Raw genomic sequence first — 15,651 nt, forward strand, 5'->3', positions numbered from 1 at the left:
GAATGTTTCAGAGCTCCTGGAATTCTGTCTGAATTGCTGATGGAACAGCAAAAACTTCTCTTTCTGGCCCAGCCTTACCTCTTTCAGCAATATTTGCAGACATTGAGGGTAGGAGTAAATCTGACTCCTCTATGGAGTTGATTTTTCTTTTTTAATATATGTCTCTGTAGTAATCTCTCTTAGTGTTTAGGATTATATTCAAGATATTCATTACCTCAGGATTGTCCCTTTCAGATGGTGACTACCAGTACTGCCTTCCCACTGGAATCTGGCACCTTCTTTCCTGTGCGAGTCTGTCTGCGAACCAGACACTCATATTTGCTTTTCTACAGTCTGTGAAGAGCACTAAGCACTTCAGCATACGCGCCCTTGTTTTCTTGTTATCAATTGCAAATCGGACTTGTCAAACACTCTCATTAGAGAGTGTTCGAAAGGGTTTTATCCCAAGATCGAGCCCTCTGCCTTGGGTTGTCACAAGGAATGCCACCTCCACACTCAGGTTCCCATCCTGGTGTTGCTCCTGACCTGTTATTCTGAAAGGTCTTCTCAAGAATTTTCCATCAGTTGTGAACCTGTTTCTGCATCAGTTGGTTAAATCACACAGGATCCCAGAATGTCAGGGGTTGAAGGGCCCTGGAAAGCTCATCCAGTGCAATCCCCCCATGGAGCAGGAACACCCAGATGAGGTTACACAGGAAGGTGTCCAGGCGGGTTGGAATGTCTGCACAGAAGGAGACTCCACAACCTCCCTGGGCAGCCTGGGACAGGCTCTGTCACCCTCACCAGGAAGAAGTTGCTTCTCATATTTAAGTGGAACCTTTTGTGTTCCAGTTTGAACCCATTGCCCCTTGTCCTGTCACTGGTTGTCACCAGAAGAGCCTGGCTCCATCCTCCTGACACTCCCCCTTTCCATATTGATCCCCAGGAATGAGTCCCCCCTCAGTGTCCTCTTGTCCAGCTCCAGAGCCCCAGCTCCCTCAGCCTTTCTTCATAAGGGAGATGCTCCAGTCCCTCATAAGGGAGATTGCTCCACAATCATTTGAGTGTATGACTGGTTGATATTTAGTTCAGGTTTTTTGTTTATTTATTTTTTGCTCTTGTCTTTGCAAGTAGCTTTTCTTGGGAAATTACAAGAAGGCTCAAGGAAATCTGCAGACAGACATTTTCTTCAATGTATGAGGTTGCTCTCAGTAGGCGTGTTCATCACTTACTGCCTGGATTTAACTGAGGAGCTTCATCTTCCTGTCTTTCTCCTCAAAATACACACTTCCCTTGAAGCTCCTTTGTGTATGCAGCATGTGAGATTGTTTTTTTATTCCTGACTGTACCATCACAGTCAATAGAACTCATTTTCTCAGAGGTGCTGTGAGTGCCTGTGCTGGCACAGAGGTTTTGTGTTGGGTTTTGGTACAAGCTTGTGCAAGAGGTCCTAGAGGTTGAGGTGATTTCCTTACTCAACGCTTCCCACACCAGAATCTGTGCAGCAACTGCTTGGAGCTCTGTGCACAGGTTTAGTATGTATGATGCTCTTGATAAAGTCTGACTTTGGAAAGCTGCCTCTTACTCAAGCCAGAACTCTGACCTGTTTTTAGAGTAACAAATGGTTAGTGCTTGCTTGTAGTCACTTGTTGAGTGAATAATGGTAAATACAAATGGTTGGTGAAGGAAAAAAGCTATTTTGACACTGGTAAGTGGTCCCTGCCCACTGCCCTGGAGGGGCAGAGCCAGGGTGCAGGTCCAGGAGGCTCCCCAGACTGGGGAAGCAGGATTGAGGCCGCAACTGGAATATTGTGTCCAGTTGTGGCCCCTCAGTTCCAGCAGGACAGGGAACTGCTGGAGAGAGTCCAGCGCAGCCACCAAGATGCTGCAGGGAGTGGAGCATCTCCCGTGTGAGGAAAGGCTGAGGGAGCTGGGGCTCTGGAGCTGGACAAGAGGAGACTGAGGGGGGACTCATTCCTGGGGATCAATATGGAAAGGGGGAGTGTCAGGAGGATGGAGCCAGGCTCTTCTGGTGACAACCAGTGACAGGACAAGGGGCAATGGGTTCAAACTGGAACACAGGAGGTTCCACTTAAAGATGAGAAGAAACTTGTTCGGGGTGAGGGTGGCAGAGCCTGTCCCAGGCTGCCCAGGGGGGTTGTGGAGTCTCCTTCTGTGCAGACATTCCAACCCGCCTGGACACCTTCCTGTGTAACCTCATCTGGGTGTTCCTGCTCCATGGGGGGATTGCACTGGATGAGCTTGCCAGGGCCCTTCTGATCCCTGACATTCTGGGATTCTGTGATTGGGACTGGTCTCTTGGGGCCACCGGCAGAGCAGGGGGTGTCCTGGCTGTGGGACAACCTGCTGGAATCCAGCTGTGCACTCACGGTGCCAGGGCACCGAAAACAACATCTGTAGAGAAATAAGGTCCAGGCAGGTGATCTTGCTTTGTTGGTCACTGTGTGCTGAGGAGCAAACGCTTCCTCCTGCGAGCTGCCACAGCTTCCTGCTCATGCACTGCTCAGCCTCACCCAGGTGAGTTCAAATGCTTGGACTTAATAATTAGACACCATGCTGGTTTTAAAGTTCAGTTGTGGGGCTGTGTCTCATTGTGGAGGAAGGAGATTTACTCCCTGAACCTCACTCCTGTATTGTGAATCAGCCTTGGCTAAAAAAGCCCCCAGTGAAAGCAAGTTGTGTGTGTTGCCAGCAACTTTGTAATTGTAATATTCTGTAACACAGGTGTTCATACGGAACATAAGTAAAGAATGCTTAGAGTTCCATGTACTAAGATAATTTCAGGTGATTTTTGCTTTGGAATTTTAGACTTTGCTTTTATTCCTGAGTAAGACATAGAATGTTACAAACTAACTGCTGTTGCTTGTACTTCATGTATTTTTGATAAAGTACCAAGATTTTACTCCCTAAAAGAGAAAAATAATTGAGTCTCCAAACTAAAGATTTGTTTTGTTTTTGGAGAGAGAAACTTTTCCCTGGGGTTCAGCTCCCTGAGAAGCAAACGGAGAACTATAACGTTTGGAAAGTAACTAAAAGGTGTTTTTTTGGCCTTGCAGTTGTTGCATTTGTCCAGGAGGCGGCATGTAGTACCTGTTAAAAGCAAGTGGGAGCCTTGCTGGAGTGCGGGGAGTTTGCCGCCAGCTCAGAAATGAACACAGCGCTTGTTTGTCAGCAGCACAGGCTGGAGCTGTGAATGTGGCTGCTCTGCCTGCTCTGGAGGGTTTCTGAGCGAGAACTGTATAGCTGGGGGTTTTTCCCTCTACCATCCAGTACCACTGTAGTAGTAGCTTAATAAAATCCAAGTATACTCCTTTTGCTTTCTAGCAAGAATGTGATCCCAGAATAGATTGTTCCAGTCCTCCAAGGTCTTGTACTTTTCTGTTCACATTCTGGTGACTTGGTGGATGAGTTGGAGCCTTTGCAGGGTTGGAACTGGTGGATTGAGGTTTGTTTTTTAGTTTGGTTTGGGTTTTAGTAAATGCCTTTGTTTTTGTGATTTCCTTCTAGGTTACAACCCTTCCGAACACTCTGGTTGGGAACACGGTGCCTCGCCAAAGGATGCGGAAACGGACCAAAGTTTTATCGTTGGCCAAAAGGTACTTGGGCTTTTGGGAAGGGGAAAATTAACACCATGGAGCCTGGTTCCTGAACTCTCTGCCTTCTGTTTGATTTTGTAGGATTCTGCGTATTAAGAAAGAAAGTCCGACTCTGCAGCCCAGAGAACCACCTCCCTCCTTGCTAGAGGCAGATCTGACAGAATTTGATGTCAAGAATTCCCATTTGCCATCGGAAGTCTTATACATGCTTAAAAATGTCAGGTAATGCGAAATGGAGAGATAAGTTTGGGGTTTGCATTTGATGGATGTTCAAGTGATCTAAATATTTAGCAGTTTGTGTCAAGTCTTAAAGTTTGTGTCTGCATGGTCAGACTCGTTAAGCAGTTGACTGAGTGTTCATATGGGGAAAGGATACTTGGCTTCTAATTTTCTAGAAACATTAAGAAAACAGTTGAAGACATATATTAGTGGCCTAATTTGGGGCATAATGATAATGAAGCTTTTTTGACATGAACAGATTTCTCTTAGTATGTTTTAAGTTCCCTTTAGAATACCAGACAATTTTTGATACAGAAAGGCATCATCATTTGGAAATGCTAATTGGATACCATATTGGCAACTTGCTGAACTGCAGAATCCTTTATTTCTCTGGCTAAGAAGGTTGCAAACAGAATCAAACACAACCCTCACAGCCCTGGGGGGATTGCGGGAGGGTCTTTGTGCCCATTCAGTCCAATGTTTGTATTGATGCAGCAAAGTGAATGCCATCTCCAGACCTGTAATTTTGGTTTTGTTTGTGTATGTTCATTTTACTCCCAGTTCTGACATAATTTAGTCCTGAAGGTCATACGTACTGCAGTAAAACTGCTATTTAAATCATCTGAACTTTCTGCTGTGGAATTATGATCTCCTGTGACTAATTGATGTTGCAGCAGGATTTGATTGATTGATGCTGTTAAATGTGAGGGAGTGGAGCCGTACGAAGGGCCCTTTGGTGCTGTGCACGGAATGATCAGCTTTAAGATGCATATTTCTGTCTGCATGGTAGTGACCGACTAGTTCCAGTATTGCAGGGTCCAGGTGCACATTATCTGCAATATTCCAAGTTACAAATTCATGCAGATGACAGGGATTTTTCCCTTTGTTTTCAGTGTTTTTCATGTGTTCTGGTTGCACAGACAGGGTGGCTGTGCTAAAAGGGCAAGTTCCCAAGGGTCGCTTTTTTCGTGCAATGTGTGAATCTGTTGCAGGATTTTATTTCTTCCCCTTCAAAAGCCATGAGGAAGATTGGTTATATGTCCTTCAGAGCCTGCTGGCGTTGCTTGGAGTGCTGCTCAAAAAAGACCTTCAGTTTTTACAGTTTTCAGCATTTCACGGGGCTCTTGCCCTTCTGCACCGGGGAATTCTGTCCTGCCTTGCTGCTGGGGTTTCTCTGCTGTTTGTGCCTGGGGGTTTTGCTAATTTAGGGAGGATTTTCCAAGGACGATGGCAATTTTAGGTTTCCATTTGTGTTTTCTTCCCTGCAGGGTCCTTGGCCACTTTGAGAAACCTCTTTTCCTGGAGCTGTGCAAGCACATGTTCTTTGTGCAGTTGCACGAAGGTGAATACATCATCCGGCCCGGGCAGCTGGACAACAGCATCTACGTGGTGCAGGACGGCAGGCTGGAAGTCTGCATCCAGGAGAGCGTAAGAATAAACTCAGCTGTGCTTCTTTTCCCTTATGAGGAAAGGCTGAGGGAGCTGGGGCTCTTTAGTTTGGAGAAGAGTAGACTGAGGGGTGACTTCATTAATGTTTATAAATATGTAAAGGGTGAGTGTCAGGAGGATGGAGCCACGGTCTTCTCAGTGACAACCAATGACAGGACAAGGGGCAATGGGTACAAACTGGAACACAGGAGGTTCCACTTCAATATGAGAAGCAACTTCTTCCTGGTGAGGGTGGCAGAGCCTGGCCCAGGCTGCCCAGGGGGGTTGTGGAGTCTCCTTCTGTGCAGACATTCCAACCCGCCTGGACACCTTCCTGTGTAACCTCATCTGGGTGTTCCTGCTCCATGGGGGGATTGCACTGGATGAGCTTTCCAGGTCCCTTCCAACCTCTGACATTCTGGGATTCTGTGATTCTGTTCTTGAGATCAATCTGTTGGCATAGCATATGGGTTGGCATGAATCATGAAGCATTGATTAAACTTAGACATTGAATCACAGTGATTTAGGAAGGATTAATTCCAACCCTTCAGGACTATGATATTTATAAAGAACAAGGGTTTTTTGCTGTGGTCCCCCATGTCTTAGATGAGAGAGTGAACACAGTGCTGATCTGGCGTTCTGAAACATCCTCCCATGCTCTAGGTGCGTAGTTATTGAGGGGGGACGGGGTGCTGGACTGACCTTGTGTTGGAAACATTCCCTTTTGGATGGTAGCTATGCAAACCAATGAGGTGTACAGAGCTGGAGGGATCAAGTGTGCTTCACTGCGTAATATCCTGGCTGGGAGGTGGAAGATTCAGGTTCACTTTTGGTAGGCAGGGAAGAGAACTGATGGTCTGTGCTATTGGTGTTAAACTGGTGAGCGTTAGCCTTGACGACCCCCCCAGCTAATTTGGATTTTTATTATTTTTCTTTCTTCCTGAACTTTGAGTTTAGCTTTACCATGGGAATTGTTTCCTTATGGCTGACAAGTCAGGGATTTTGTGTTTGTATATTATTCCAAATTTGCTAATTTCTGCATATTTTTGTGTTTTGCTGTCCTTTGTTCTGCACTACCTGTTGACATGTAATCCCTCCATAGAGGGAGCTAATTCTGAGCGTGAAGGACGCTTTTTCTTCTTTAGTTGTTACACAGCAAAGACAAACAGGTTATATCTCCCCCTAGCCCAAACTGGCTTTTAGTTTCTTTTAATTTATCACTTCTGGAATGGTATTTGAAAACTGTGGCTTGAATTGGCACACTACCGCCAGGGCAGAGAGGAAACGAGCATCCAAATTGTAACGGGGGACCATTTCTGGTAGGGCTGCTCAGAGTTGGAAAAGGAGAGCGGGTTGAGCTTTCTGAGATGTTCCATATATGCCAAATATCCAGCTGTTTGCCCACGGTGATGGTCTGTCCTTCGCTTGCAGGACGGGACAGAAGTGGTGGTGAAGGAGGTGCTGGCGGGAGACAGCGTCCACAGCCTTCTCAGCATCCTCGACGTTATCACGGTGAGTTCTCATGGGTTTAGGGGTTGGACTCGATGATCCTTGTGGGTCCATTCCAACTCAGGACATTCTACAGTTCTGTTCCATGAGGGAAGTCGCCTTTTGAATATTACAAGGAAAGAATCAGGATGGGAAATGTTTCTTTGACCAATTCTTTCCCTCCTCCCGGGCCTCACAGCTGTAAATGTAGCTCTGTGGTGTGTTAGTTGGTTGTGAGATGTGGTGCTTGCTAGTGGAACACTGGCTATTTCCAATAAGCAATAGGATTGGAATTATTCTTTTAAGGCTGGAAACCTGAGGTACAGTGTGGTTTGTTCAAGGTCACAGAGCAGTGGGGAGCGGGACCAGCGTAGGGCCCACAAATCAGGGTTTTACACTGTTTGATTTGTTGCTTACTGAATTTATTTTCATTTAGCCTAATGAAAATAAATCTGACAGTTGTTATTATCGTAATTATACTGTGAAACCAGCTGATGGGTTAATTTTTCCCTCAATGTTCATGCTGCCGCTGGCTGTCTGAAGGCTGTGCGCTTCAACGGGGGACCAGATGAGCCGAACGCTGGCCACTCGCATTTATTGCGCAAATTAGCGGTGTGGATTTTGTTTTGGTTGGAATTACAATACGGTTTTGCTGCAGTTGTCACAGCGTGTCTGTTTAGGAAAACCTAAATCGAAGGGGGCAAATTCATTATATTCGATAATGCACAAGCGCTTAAAACGTTTGCTTGAAGGTTTTTTGGTGGCTGAGAGGATGAAGATAATCTGATCAATAAGTTGTTCATATTTGACCTTGTATCGTGTTGCTCTTGTGCTTGGTGTCTCCTTTCATTAAAGGGTAACGTTATTTTGTGTTAAGTAGTTTAATGATTCTGTAAAGTGTTCTTTGCCACTTCTAGGTGCAAGCAGACAAATATATATATTAAATTTCCATGAAGCCTATTGAAAGTGATAAACAGTTTTTAAGCTTGGTCACGTTTTCTTCTGTAGAAAGTCATGGCACGTGAATAATTTGGACTGTACAAATCTAGATCTTGCTGCCAAATCCATATTAACAGCAAATGATTTAGGGGTATCCTTGCCCTTGTTACTTCCACAGGTAACTTTTCTTGATGACAGCATTATTTTCCTATATTCTTTTTCAACAAACAAGAAGAAATCCTTCTTATATAACAATGGTTTGTGGGTGCTTGCCATTCATTTTGTGGTGTGTGTGGGGTTTTTTATTATTATTCTATTTATTTTTCTCTTTTGAGTTACAGCACTGGTAAATCAGAAAATATAAATTATTGAAAGTGTGTTCAAAGAGTTATCAGCATGCAGAAGAGTATTTAACCAGAAAGCTTGCAATTTGTTTTTAATGAAGTAACTTGTTCTCATTTATCTTCACAACTCCCACTTTCCTCCCTTGTTTCCCAGCTTTGAACTGGTTGTGTTGTTCTCTGTTCTCGTTGTGCTCCTTACTGACTGTGGGTATAAAAGTACCAGGAAGATGGGTAAGGAAGGAGAAAGTAGCGTTTGTCAAAATAGAGATTTCTCAGGTGCGTTCCAAATTAGTGTCAGAACTTTTTGCAGGTACCATAACCTTAACTAATTTTAACACATGGATCTGACACAATGTCAGGGTTTAAGGCAAGGCAGATGCTCCCTGTTATCCCCTCACTTCCCGCCACCCCTTCCCTTTAGATCGGAAAGATGATTGGAAAGATAAGGGGAAAGGAAGAGAGACTTAGACTTCAAGTTGGAGAGTTTTAAGGGCTTTACTAATGCTACTAATAAATAGAGAATACATACAAAATGCACAAACCCAGTCTAAGTGCTGGACGTGGCGCTGGCGTCACTCAGCAGCAGAGCTGGGTGTGCGGGGCTGGCGGCTCCAGCAGCTGCAGCTCAGGCCCCGGGAGTCACGGGCGGGACTGCACAGCAAACGGAGCCTGGGTGCGGGATGCAGGGCCTGAGGGTCACAGACAGACAGACAGACAGACAGGGGCCTCTCTGGATGCCGGCCATGGGCGAAGAGAGAGTGACCCTGTGATCACCCTCTTATATAGGGGTATGACCATTATGGGATGGAATACTTAGTTGGTCAGCTCTAGTCACCTGTTCCATCCACCCCTCCTCAAACACGCCCCCTCACAACGGAACGTGGGAAAACTTATCAGTCTTTCTTGGCTACCATAGTAATAGATCTAAACACGAGCTTCTTCAGCATCCCGTTGGTCTCCTATCAGCACCGAGTGCAGCATCCGAGGAAAAATATGCAGCTAAAACTCAGAAAAGTACAGCCACCTAAAGAACTGAGCTGAGAGGAAAATCACTGAAAGAGAACCGGTCTTGTTTTTAACAAAACCAGGACACACGAAGAAACAATTTATTCAGAGAGGATTTGAGTTGTCTGAGCTGGATTTGTGGTTTCTTTGACCGATTTTGTAACACGCCATGTCTGGCCTGTCCCGTTTGCTTGAGAGACGTGCAAGGAAATGGAGATTGCGGCAAGAAGCGGCAGCCTCTTGTTGTTGGATCCGAAAGAAAGATCACACGAGAGCTACCTCTATAATTCATTTTCTAATTGTTTAAATTGAAGTGCCTGCTTAGATCTACTAATTGCGAAGATACCAGCTGTGGCATAAGAGACTTGTTCTGCATTTCACTCATTCTGAGAACAGATAAACGCTGCTTTCTCAATAATTAAAAGGAGAAACAAGGAGCCTTGGAATCCCCGTAGACACCAACATTTTCCTACTGTTTTGGAACAGTTCTGTGTTGTGGTTAATCTGACTCTGAACTGCTATTGCCTCAAATATTAGAGGAGTCTCTGAGCTGATTGTTGGTGATGCCCACGCAAGGGTTTTTGGGCGCTGTTGTTCTTCCCTTGTGCAGTCGGGGCTGTTCCCTGAACGCTGAATTTTCATTCAGAGTTGAATGGGACAAATAGAGATGGTGTTTGATGCTGAGTTTGCAGTTTTACTCTTCTTTTGTCCTCCATGTGAAGATAATATTTGGAACACAATGAGCAGGTGGCATAGTCGGAGTGAGAAATAAGAGACTGGGAGGAATATCGATCAATTGGCAGTGACTGAAGGGAAAAAATGAAAGTCTGAGGGTTAAAAGAAGATGAAAAAGCCAACCTTGGAGGCGAGCCTGCAGGGCTGGAGTCTGTTTAAATAGAGCAGGCAAGATAAATGAGATTATAAAGAAGGAATTGATTGCAGCAGGAACGTTGGTGTGGTACGGAGGAGGCAGGTGGGAGCAGGAGAGACACAATCCAGGCGATGAGAATAGGGAGAATATGGCAGAATTTGGGGTACAAAAAGGGAGTTGTTCCTGGTGGGAGAATGATAAGCACCTGTAGCAGATTCTTAACCAAATTCATTTGGATTTGGCCATTAGCTGTCATCTGGATTCAGCTACAATTTCAGCTGTGACGTGCGTCACCTACAATATTTAGTCACTCCGCAGCTCTTAGAGCAAGACAGAAGTAAATAGTTATCTGCGCTGAGAACAAAAAGTTCTCTGTTGAAAAAACCCTAATTCACTACTGATTATAACTTTGCTGTTCCTTGTGACCCCCGTGTGCCATTGGAAAATATTGTAATTTCGATGTGGTGTTCTCTGTGAGCGGCTGGTTGCGTTACATTGGAGAGAGCTGACAATTACAGGAACATTTCCTCTCCGTGTTCCAGCCCAGTTAGACGTGGTGCTTTGCCCTTTCCAGAGGCGGCTGCTCGCACGCAGGGATCGCGAAAAGGAAAAATTATACACTGAAAAACTGGAGGGATGGGCTGTTCTTTGGAGAAAAAGGCGGCTGCGTCATTATCTGTTATTATCCCGAAATTGGTTTTCTGAGAGATACTCAGCACTGGTCTATCCAACTACTCCTACATTTATACGGGCCGAAAATTCCATTTGGTCCTTTGGAGACGACTGCGAGGCTGATGCAACCCTGGTAAAAATGAGTGTGACACCCCTGATCTATTCCCAAACAAGCACTGTTCAAAACAACCCCAAAACACTTTACTGGATAGAGTACAGACCAGCAAATTTGCTGCTGACACCAAGTTGGGAGGGAGTGTCGACCTGCTGGAAGGCAGGAGGGCTCTGCAGGGATCTGGATAGACTGGAAAAATGGGCTGATTCCAGTGGGATGAAGTTCAACAAGGCCAAGTGGCAGGTCCTGCACTTTGGCCACAACAACCCCCTGCAGCGCTCCAGCTGGGCACAGAGTGGCTGGAGAGCAGTCAGACAGAAAGGGACCTGGGGGACTAATGGACAGGAAGCTCAACATGAGCCAACAGTGTGCCCAGGTGGCCAAGAAGGCCAATGGGATCCTGTCCTGTATCAAACCAGCGTGGTCAGCAGGACAAGGGCAGTGATCCTTCCCCTGTGCTCTGCATTGGGGAGGCCACAGCTGGAGTATTGTGTTCAGTTCTGGGCCCCTCAGGTCAGGAAAGAGATTGAAGTGCTGGAGCGGGTCCAGAGAAGAGCAACAAGACTGGGGAAGGGACTGGAACACAAGCCCTATGGGGAGAGGCTGAGGGAGCTGGGCTTGTTTAGTCTGGAGAAGAGGAGGCTTAGAGGTGAGCTCAGCACTCTCTAGAACTACCTGAAGGGCAGTTCTAGCCAGGGGGGGATTGGGCTCTTCTCCCAGGCATCAGCAATAGGACAAGGGGCCATGGGCTTCAACTCTGCCCGGGGAAATTGAGGCTGGAGATTAGAAAGCAATTCTGTGCAGAGAGAGTGGTCAGGATTGGAATGGCTGCCCAGGGAGGTGCTGGACTCACCGGCCCTGGAGGTTTTGAAACTGAGATTGGACATGGCACTTAGTGCCATGATCTAGTGAATGGACTGGAGTTGGACCAAGGGTTGGACTGGATGATCTCTGAGGTCTTTTCCAACCCAGTCCATTCTGTGATTCTGTGATATAAATGGGAAATACGGTGTTCATTTTGCCCTTTGAATAACTGTTACGGAACACTATTAAACACTTTTATCCCTTGTCCAACAACTAATGTTTTAATAGATTTCTTTAATTTTTCCACTGTATATTTGGTGTGGATTCTTTTAGGGAATACAGTTGATGGCAAGTATAGCGACGTACATGCTTAAAGGCAGACTATATATACATTTTCTTTTACATTTGTGTATAAGGAGAATTCCAAATGACTTCATCATCTAAAGCCAGGCTTTAAACTGGCTTGTAAAAGAAGAACGTTGCATTTATTTTTGGGTGCAGCAAAAGCACAGGAATGTCATTTTTTAATGTCTTTACTTAATGAAAAGAGACACAAGAGAAGCGAGGACGCCCGGTAGCTTCGCGCTGTAGGTCGAAGAGATGTTTAAAATTTCAGATCCCTCGGGAACTTGAAAATCAAAGCTATTAATACCATCCCTAGATTTTATAAAAAGGTCAGCGGAGTTAGTGTAATTAAGAGATTGGTTCCAATTAATTTAATTTTAGAACCTGCCTCACGGTGCCTTCCAGACCAGCAAGGCAGAGCTGTAACTATTTTCGACGGTGGAAGAAGAAACTCCATTTCTTCTTTAGTTTGTGCTCTGTGCCACAAAAGGACTCTTTTTGATCTTAAAAATACTGGATAAATCAATATTTCATGTATTAATAAATCAACTAATGCCTTATAGACATTATTTTCAGTGTTTGCTAATGGGGCATTAAGGGTGTGTTGTCTGGAGTTTGTTATCCAAGTATTTGGCAGTAGATTTTCTTTGTTAAAATATATTTTGATTCAAGGGGGAAAGGCCTGAACTTGCTTCCCAGTGTCAAAATCTCTGTATTCGACCCACTTGCAGTTTTAACTTTCAATGGTTTATTAATTCTTCATCTGTTCTTCATGCAACTCAGGATGGTGTAGACCCAGTTTATCTCAAGCAGAGAGAAGCTGTTTGGCTTTGTCATTTGCAATATTTCATTTATACATGAATATATATGAAGATACACATATATGTACCTTAGAGTGCAATAAGTCTGCTTGGTTTTTGTCTTTCTCCATTATGTATGTAATTGCTATCCAATTTTGTTGTAAATTTTGCTAATTGTGTGAGGTTGTTACTGCAGCAAATGGCTTGGTCCTCAGTACAGATAATAAAACCTCTGTTCTCTGCAGCCTGGAGTAGCTGGTAGTTGAAATACTTGTGAAGCCTAGCTTGGTAATAAAACTGTAATCGAATTGATAGACCAGCCAGTTCCCCTTAATCCGACACACCTTCCCATAGCTCTTATTTCTCTGTCTCCCTTTAATACCGGTGAAATTGCCAATGTGAATGCACCTGACCCACCGCCTTCATTACAGCGCCCGCGGGTCACGGAACACAAGTTCAAGGCTTTTTGAGGCCAGGTGATGTCTGGCGATTATATACAATATCAAAGTAGATATTTGGAAAGCGATTGGGAAGAATTGGGTTGGATAATTGGTGGATTAACCTCGTGTCTCCCAAACTTTCTCTTAGGGTCACCCTGCTCCTTCCAAAACCGTCTCAGCCCGAGCAGCCATTCCGTCCACTATATTGCGACTCCCAGCAAATGCCTTCCAAGACGTGTTCAGGAAATACCCCGAGACTCTCGTTAGAGTGGTACAGGTAAGCTTTGTCGTTAAGTAGAATTGGGCGAAGGAAAAAAACCCACTCCAATTTCCAAGTTACATTTTGAAGTTCAGCCAGCTCATCATCCTTTTGCAGATATGGAACTGGTCAGTATGGCCTCTTTTCAAGATTTAGATGATTTTTGCTGTTTCTCTTACTCTTGAGAGTCCTAAACTTAATGATCTCTGCGTTAATCATGTACAGGAAGAAAGAATTTATATATATACACACACACTGAATCAGCCTGACCTGCAGTGTAGGCTCTTTGGTCCTGGTGGTGTAGAATGTGCTGGCGTGGCTCTGCACCGTGGTTATGCACCAGCAGGGTTTCAAAATGGAAAAGACAGTCACATATTCTGAAGAAGAGCTGCTGTACCCTCAGAAGCTGTTTGCTGACGGGTGGCGCTTTGCAAAATTCACAAAATTCAGATTGATGTGTGAATTTCCAGTTCGGAAGAGATTATCGGCACCCGAGGGAAGAGCTGGGCTTTGTATTGGTTTGACGTTCACCTCCCTGTGCTCTGCAGGAGCTTGGGCAGTTTTCAAGTGAGCGCTGCCAGTCTGCACCGTGTATTATGCCTCCTGTGAGTGGAGGGTGGTGCAGGGATTTGTGCATTAACGAATTGGTGTGGAGGGTTTGCCCAGGGGCGCGTTGTCCCGCAGGTGTAACATCCCAATGGACACACATGGGTCATTCTGGTCTGTCATTTTGTTTCACTGTCACTTCTAAATCTTTTCGTCCTTGCGAGCTGTTTTGGTACCTGGCTGTTTTATGTGTGAGACACGAACCTCCTAATACTGATGGCTGAAGAGAGCAACTCATTTTACCAATTTAATTTCCCCCGTAAGAGCTGATACAAAAGCGAGGGTGGTTTAATAGCGGGAGTGAGTCGCCAGGGCAGAGGAAGGTCGGTGGCAGGGATGTCTCCTGTTAGTTTAGAGTCTGTAAAGCAATAGCACAGGCTCTGTATGGGGAAGGCTGGAATAACTTTTTAATGAGAGGGAAAAGATGGAAGGAAATGATTTTATTTCAAGGTGTGTTTGTTGTAAATGTTTATAGAAAACCAAAAGTATTATTTGTTGTTTGGGAATGAGAGTTTGGATTCTTGTGCTGTCAAATGATTGTGAAGTTTGGTAAATGCCTTGAATCTATCTTTGCCTCAATATATCAACTGCTAAAAAGCAATTTCAGCTTAGGGTACAGTCTGTATTTTATAAAGTGCCTTCAGGTACTCTGGTATGTAATTATATCTAAATGCAAAAATGAGTGTGAGCGAATGCTAATTCCATTGCTACTGTTTCTCGTTTCCATTTCTAGATCATCATGGTGAGGCTGCAGAGAGTGACATTCCTGGCTCTGCACAACTACCTGGGGCTGACCACGGAGCTCTTCAACTGTGTAAGTCTGATGAACATTTCGTCTGCTCTTCCCATGCACAGGGAGGTTTTTCTCCTTACAGAAGATCGTAAAGTGAATGTTACATATTAATTTAATAATGATGGTACTTGAGAAGTGAGGTGGGCAAAGCTTAAATTTCAGAAATTTGAAGCAATGCATCTCTTCAAACCGGTGTGCGTGCATCACTGTGATGAATTTAGTTATAACGCAGCAGAATTACAGCAAGTAGTCACTTGGTAAAAGTTTGTCACTTTATCATAAACCTTAACAAGACTTCAACAACAAAACTCCCAATGATACTACCCTTATGTTAGAAAGAACAAAGAGAGCTAAAGGTATCAGAAGCTGCAATTTCACCACTCCAGGGGTCTGTCGATGCAGTGATGGTCTCTGTAGCTCTCTTGGTGGCGGGTGCAATGAAACTTCATTACTAGTGTCCCAAGTGAGAAGTTTTTTATACTTTAGTTCATTTGCACATGAGATAAGAGAGATAAGACGGCTCATCTCCCTCTGCTCGCTCCTCAGGCTAATTAAGGAGATTGTTCCAGAAATGGGTCGGTGGTCCCAGAACTGAGTTTAAGCTGTGTATAATTGGCTTTCCCCTCGCAGCAGAGCCAGGCCATCCCGCTCACCTCCGTGGCGAATGTCACAGCCGGAGGAAGTTCCAGCAGAGCATTAAAAAGACAAGTGTCCAACATGTCTGAGGAAGATCGCACAGAGAAGTTTGAAAAGACTGGCGAAGCATTGGAAATGGGTAATGTGTCTGGAAATGGGTAGTAACAGTGCCTTGTGAGGTTCTTTGTTGTGCTATTTGTCAGAGGAATTCTGTTTTATTAGAATAATTAGGGTTTATCTTAAATCAGTTTCAGGTTTGAAGTCTTTGGGTAGTCCTTACCTTTAATAGGA

At 44.8% G+C, this 15,651-nt stretch overlaps 1 protein-coding gene across 5 annotated transcripts in view; it reads left to right on the forward strand.

The window, feature by feature from the left end:
* Nucleotides 1-15,651, forward strand: part of PNPLA7 (patatin like domain 7, lysophospholipase) — a 122,389-nt gene that overhangs the window by 5,035 nt on the left and 101,703 nt on the right. For all 5 annotated transcript variants that reach the window (XM_082067692.1, XM_082067688.1, XM_082067689.1 and 2 more), the window contains exons 6-12: nucleotides 3,508-3,596; nucleotides 3,678-3,818; nucleotides 5,084-5,243; nucleotides 6,675-6,755; nucleotides 13,215-13,343; nucleotides 14,665-14,745; nucleotides 15,355-15,499. In XM_082067692.1, coding sequence (XP_081923818.1) covers nucleotides 3,508-3,596; nucleotides 3,678-3,818; nucleotides 5,084-5,243; nucleotides 6,675-6,755; nucleotides 13,215-13,343; nucleotides 14,665-14,745; nucleotides 15,355-15,499 — 826 coding nt within the window. The remainder of the gene's footprint in view (nucleotides 1-3,507; nucleotides 3,597-3,677; nucleotides 3,819-5,083; nucleotides 5,244-6,674; nucleotides 6,756-13,214; nucleotides 13,344-14,664; nucleotides 14,746-15,354; nucleotides 15,500-15,651) is intronic.

This window comes from Streptopelia decaocto (genome assembly GCF_964273445.1).
Source record: "Streptopelia decaocto genome assembly, chromosome: 17".
NCBI lineage: Eukaryota > Metazoa > Chordata > Aves > Columbiformes > Columbidae > Streptopelia > Streptopelia decaocto.